This window comes from Mesitornis unicolor, unplaced genomic scaffold (genome assembly GCF_000695765.1).
Source record: "Mesitornis unicolor isolate BGI_N332 unplaced genomic scaffold, ASM69576v1 scaffold1493, whole genome shotgun sequence".
Classification (NCBI taxonomy): Eukaryota; Metazoa; Chordata; class Aves; order Mesitornithiformes; family Mesitornithidae; genus Mesitornis; species Mesitornis unicolor.
The window spans coordinates 62,308-68,307 of record NW_010175109.1 but is presented as its reverse complement, the minus strand read 5'-3'; the positions used below and the strand labels follow the sequence as shown (position 1 = coordinate 68,307).

General features: G+C 42.8%; 1 protein-coding gene across 1 annotated transcript in view; it reads right to left on the bottom strand.

Moving 5' to 3' along the window:
• Nucleotides 1-562: 562 nt before the first annotated feature.
• The window catches only part of LOC104538156 (PH and SEC7 domain-containing protein 3-like), a gene marked incomplete at its 3' end in the record, with an annotated part of 67,080 nt that continues 61,642 nt past the window's right edge, over nt 563-6,000 (bottom strand). The window contains exons 10-12 of the mRNA XM_010181252.1: nt 4,860-5,017; nt 3,851-3,995; nt 563-706 (exon numbers count right to left, since the gene is read on the bottom strand). Coding sequence (XP_010179554.1) covers nt 563-706; nt 3,851-3,995; nt 4,860-5,017 — 447 coding nt within the window. The remainder of the gene's footprint in view (nt 707-3,850; nt 3,996-4,859; nt 5,018-6,000) is intronic.

Here is a 6,000-nt window from a genome sequence, read left to right as displayed (position 1 = left end):
TGCCTAAGTTGCATCCCTCACTCCTGTGATCTTTAATTCTACCCTCTTCCTGCTTGTCCTGACATCTAGCTCACTGGTACACAACACAAGTGGCTCTGATGAGGCATCCCTATGACAATCATTTTAGAAGAGCAGTTCCTTCAGAACATAACAATGGAAGACAATTATAATGATCTGCATTACTGCAGAATGCAATCATTCCATAAAGACTGGGGTGCCAACACACTAGGCAACACAGTCTTACAAGACAAGACAGTTCCTGCCTGAAGACCTCATCTTCTCTTCAAATAGATACATCAGGCAAGCACAGAGGGTCACACTTTTATCCTCCATTTTACAGATGAGGAGCTAAATTCATGCCTAAGGTCACAAGAAGTCTTTATTAGAAAGAGAAGCTACATTTCAGCTTGTGGGTTTGCTGTGACATATCGGCCTAACAAGAAATATATTCCTTGGGGAAGTAAGGTGAAAAATACAGAACCTTAGGACTGCACTCCAAGTAAAAGACCAGCTGCCACATCCACACACAAAAAGTAAAAGTAATACTGTTCCCCATACCTACCTCAAACTCCAGATAGTGATCCTTCAGTTTATAATCATCTACTTCCTTGCCTTTGAGCTTCTTGTCAGGAGGATAGGAGCGATGTTCAGCAAGCTCAGTGGAGATCTGCTTCAGCTTAGCTTCATGGGACTTCAGCTGTTCATCCTTCAGAAACACATTAGGCACTAAGTGACAAAATCTAAAATACTCAATAAGCAAAGGAAAATAAAGAGAGATCTCTGTACGATAATACCAAGTAGCTTCTTTTTCTTTCTTTCTCTCTTCTCTTTAAATAATTTTAATTAGATCGATAAGGTCTGTTATCCCAGAGCTCTGTCCCCAGTAGCTCTCTCAAAGGCACCCAAGCAAAGTAGCCAAGTTTGCAGGAAAACTCAGCAGCTAGCAGATGCCACCAGGAAGGAAAGCAAACTTGTCATCCCTTGCCTTGCTGAGAGCAACGGAAGCAGCTTGCTCCAGAGCATTACTGACAACATGACACTTCTGCTCGGATACATTTTTTGGCAAATTAATTAAGGCTGTTGTATGCTGTCAGACCAAGGGCAGAATGAGATAAGTGAAGACCCTGCCTCAGGTCTTTGCAATGTAAAAGTAGTTTCTTCCAGCACAGAAACAACCCTTCCTTCCATTTCTGCACTACCAAACACTCTTTGGTTTGCAGTTCCATTTGTTCAGAACAATACAAAAGGAAGGGCTGTTCAATCCTCAAAGTTATCTCATTTTGCTACACTGCTATCAGCTTTTATCCCACTGTGCAGTTGGAGAGAGTGAGGAGCTGGTACTCCCTCTTTCTAGGCAATTTCCTTTATCATAATGCCAGGCCCACTCACTTCCTCCAGTCCATCTGTCACCTAATCTTCCCTCAGCTCAGGTTTCCAGCTCCTGCAGCATAGCCTTCTGGCCATTTCTAGTCTTGGATCTAAAATTATGTTTGAGTTAGGTAAGTCCAAAACATAGATGTGATCATGCAGATCTCAGTGACTTAGCCAGAGCTATTCTTCAGTGGTGTGACTGTGCAGGTTGCAGCTTCAAACCCAGCTGGGACATGCCTGCACTGCACCGTGAGTGACCCCGTGGACTGAGCCTCTTAGCTCACTAAGCTGGAGCTGTGGCAAAGAGCAGAATGGAGGAAAACTTCCACAGAGCATGACAGTCAAGCAACTCCCAGCTAATCTCGTGTTTCAGCTCTTCAGCAGGAGAACTGCAGAAGGAAATCTGTGGGATAATCTGCCTCAGCTTATATATGGTAAGGCTCAAACCACTCACTATTGGCTGCCAAAAATTCTTACGGCTGTTAGTAACTACCCTGGATCTGCTTGCTCTCTCTAATAATGCCCAGTCACTCTTTACATCATACTGAATCCTTGATCCCAGTGACATCCCATTGCAGTGTTATACAGCCTGATGACAGGAGGTCTTTGAGCAGCTATTAATTTAGCACTTGTAATTTCCAGGGCAGCAGCCCTTTGGAGCTTTTGTGTGTGCATGCACACTCTCAGAAAAAAAAAAGGAAAAAAAAAACTAGTAGATTTTTTCTTGACTGGTTGTTCTTTTATATTTAGCTTTGTCACATGCCTCTTTGGTTGGACTAACCAAGATCAGACACTGATGTGCTTTTGAAAGCAAACTTGGTACAAAGATCTTGCACAACCTGTTATGTCCAACCTCTCTCCCTCGCCCGTGTTAGGTTCTCACTGCATCCTGACTTCTGCCTGACCAGGAACAGGCCCTTTGAAGAAGTACTGTCCATCATGATTCAGCTCACAAAATCCTAAACAGCAACCACAGGGATTTGACAATTCATATTTTTTTGTCTGCCAACTGAGAAGCAGCCTGCTGGCAAGCTTTTCCACACTGACAGATAAAAGCAGACATGTTTCTGCTTGTCTTTGAATTTATCTGCTTTGAACACTTAACATTTTTCTGTCTTTAGCTAAAACAGCTTATCTTATTCCACTTTTTGTGTCTCCCATTCTTCGAGACACAAGCCACAGGACTGTGCTCTATTTTTTCCCTTTCCAGATTAAATGGAAACAATGAGACTAGGAAACAATGTGCTAAATGGAACAATCACACAGAACAACGATGAGTAAAAAAGCTTTTTTTGGTGATTGGGGGTAAATTATTGACGCCTTAATAGAGCATTTTTTAACAGGTATGCATGAGCAAAAGGTAAAACCACAAGAATGAGACAAGTTAGTATTATTCTGTATGAGACATGTTTAAACTTCAACCCAGAATAGAACATGGAAAGTCGGTCACAACATCAGAAGAAGAAAGTCTACTGTCACAGAGAGGGAAAAAGCAGGGGTGACATAAAACCCCCACCCCCTTACAGAAATGCAGATTATGAGATAATGGTTTCTAAGGAGTGTTGCTAAGCTATGGTGATGGCAAAAAAAAACCGCATTTAAGAGGCAAACTAGCATGGGCAGATGACTTTAAAAGCTACAGGAGGTTACTCATAAATGTACACCTAGGACTGGCATCTATCACTTCTGCCACTCTGTCAATCTGATTAATGCAATCAGTACTGTGTTCCTGCCAGCGTAGGAGGGATTGCAGGCATGCATCACAGCTCCCAAAGTACACAGAGCTACAGGCGCAAGCATCAGACACAGCCAGTCTGAAACAAGCAGAAGTAGGTGGTTTTTTTGTGCAAGAAGTAGTAAAGCTGTGAAACTCCCTGCCACAGGATGTTGTGGAAGCTAAAAGCTTCTGTGATCACAAGGGTAGACCAAAGACATTCATGTAAGAGACAGTTCATAAATACACATTAAACAGGAAACCCCTGAGCTGATAAAAGTTGAGTCTGGAATAGTATTCTGGGTGAAATACAGTTGATGCTTGCCTGATGCATCAGCTTTCACCTTTTATCACCCCGATAAGCCAAAGACTTGGAGTATGTCAATTTCTTCTGAAATAAGTGGCAATAAACACTCAAAATAAATAAAAAAAACCAAACACCAGTCAGTATTTGAAATGTCCTCTGCAGAGCCAAACCTGTGGAATGAAAATTCTGTATCTGGTACTAGAAACGTTGGTGGTTGTTTTTTTTCTTCAGAAATACAAAACAATTATATTCAAGTCTGCTCCTTCTCTCTCCTCAGTTCAAGCCTTGCACCAGGAAAAAAAGCAGAGATTTACTGTGTGCTAGCAGAGGTCCATGCAAGACTCCTTCTCCTAGAAATGTGAGTGGCAACAGCCACAAAGCAATGCCAAAGACCACCCTCCAGTCTCCAGCCAGCCAAAGAAATTCCATCACCTACGGTCTGTATAAAAACAGCTCACCTGAGATAGCTTCGTTGTGGTGGCTGGCAGGAGTGGGCGACTGAACTTCTTCTGAGAGCCAATTGCCGCTGGAAATGGTGGTGCAGAGAAGACAGCAGCCACACAGTTAATCTTGTTGATCCAGGTCTGCATTTCTTCTTGGCTCCTAGGGAAAAAACACGTATGAAGCACTTGTTGACTCAGCCTCCTCTACCTCTTTGCCACCCCTTCAATGGCAAAGCGAGAATAACCAGAACTGGACAAGTCAGAGAAGCTGCTCTGTGATAGATCTTTGCAAGTGGTTAGTGTCAGGTATTTCAGCCATACGTTGGGTCATGAATAGGTTCATTACTCACCCTAGCATGCATCTTTGCCTAATCCAATCCAAGGGACACAGGCGACAGAGACAACCAGTGCTCTGATTCAGACATGTGTCCCAAGGACTCAGCTGTGCTGGACACCACAGATCTCTAGGAGGTTTCAGATGGCTCTCAGTAGAAGAGGGCTCATGCACAAGACTAATGCATAGGTTTTTAATGTCAGAAGAAAAGGCAGGTCATCTGTTCTGTCTGGATATCGTAGCCTGAAGAACTTAATCAAATTATTATTCTATTAAGTAGTAACTTTGTTTCTAACCAAAGCATATCTTCTTGAAAGACATCTGGCTAGGACCTGATGACATCAGGAGACAGACAATCTAAGACTGCCTTTGGTAATTTGTTTCAATGATAAATCACCCTGACTGTTAAAACTTTGTGCCTTGTTTTCAAATTGAATTTCCTATGGATTCAGATTCCAGCTGCTGCATCTTGTTATGCCTTTCTCAGCTATATTAAAAAGCCTCTTAAAACCTGATGTTTCTTTCTCATGAACTACTTGTGCACTCTAATCAAATCACTACTTAATCTTATTTCTGATAAAATAAACAGATTGAACCTCTTAAGCCTCTGCTTTAACCTTTGCTTTTACCTCTCCTTCAGCACTGCTTTCTTTTCTCAACTATTGGCACAAATCAGAAGAGAGCACTTACTGGGCTTGGAAAAGCAGGACTCTCCAATCTGCTGTTTTAAGCTTGAGGACATTGGGTTTCTTCTCATAGTCTGTTGCCTTGGATGCCAGTGCATGATGCACACTAACTGCATTCTTCAGATCTTCCTCCGACAAAGCCTTTTCTGGCTTATATTCATCCTGCAGGAGTTAACGGGAAAAATGGCATTTTATTTCTCCACAGGCTATTTCTTTTTCCTTAACCTAGGGAAACATCTTGGTTCATAGTCATGAATAGTATTAAGGCATGTGAACTAAATGCAACCTGACTTGAGTACTTGTGGTTTCTACTACCTTTAACATCTTTTCCTTCTTCTTTCTTTCTCTTTTACGATCTCTTTGCAAGGAAGAGAAGTAGTTCCAGTACTTACTTGACAGGACAAGGGAATATTTGACTATCGCAACAGCTGTGCACTATTTTTCTTCATTTCAGGAACCCTGCATGGCCGGCTCCCCACCTCCACTGCTCAGCTGCTGTTTTCTGCTTGGGTTCTCAGCCTCCACTGCCCGATTTTAATTTTTTTCAAATAACTACCTTTGTATGTCATCCCAGGCAGGCTGTCACACTGTGCAGAAGCCTCCTTAGCAGTGTCCACGAAGGAAACCTCCTCTAAATCTCTGTTCAGGGTCTGGAAATGGCAACCACAGCACCCTCATGGTTTTTGACACAACAACAGTACCACTCCTAACACCAAATGACAAAAGCAGGGAGTCAAACTCCTCTGTGTTGCAGTCTTTGATCTTCTGAGTGAGAGAAGCTGGGTGAGAGCAAATTGTGGTGTAGCCACAAGTCCAGTTTAAAGCCCATCTGACTATAAATGGCTTGAGAAAACCAGGAGCTTCTTCAAGGAACAGTCACTTGCCAGCAATGCTGCATAAGTGAAGTTTCTAAAGGGGAGGCCAAAGCAATCTGCAACTGACTGTGTTTCTCCCTCTTAGTGCATCACAAAAATCAGTGTCATCTGAAACACCCACCAAGAGAGGGGGTGTGATGGCTGCAAAATGGAGGAATAATTCCCTGCAAGCGTGATAACTACTGATTCCTCCACTTGAACACAAGAGTTATAATACAGGGTTTAGCAGGCAACAGGGTGCAGGATGCAGAGCTTGTGCAGGGCAGCCCT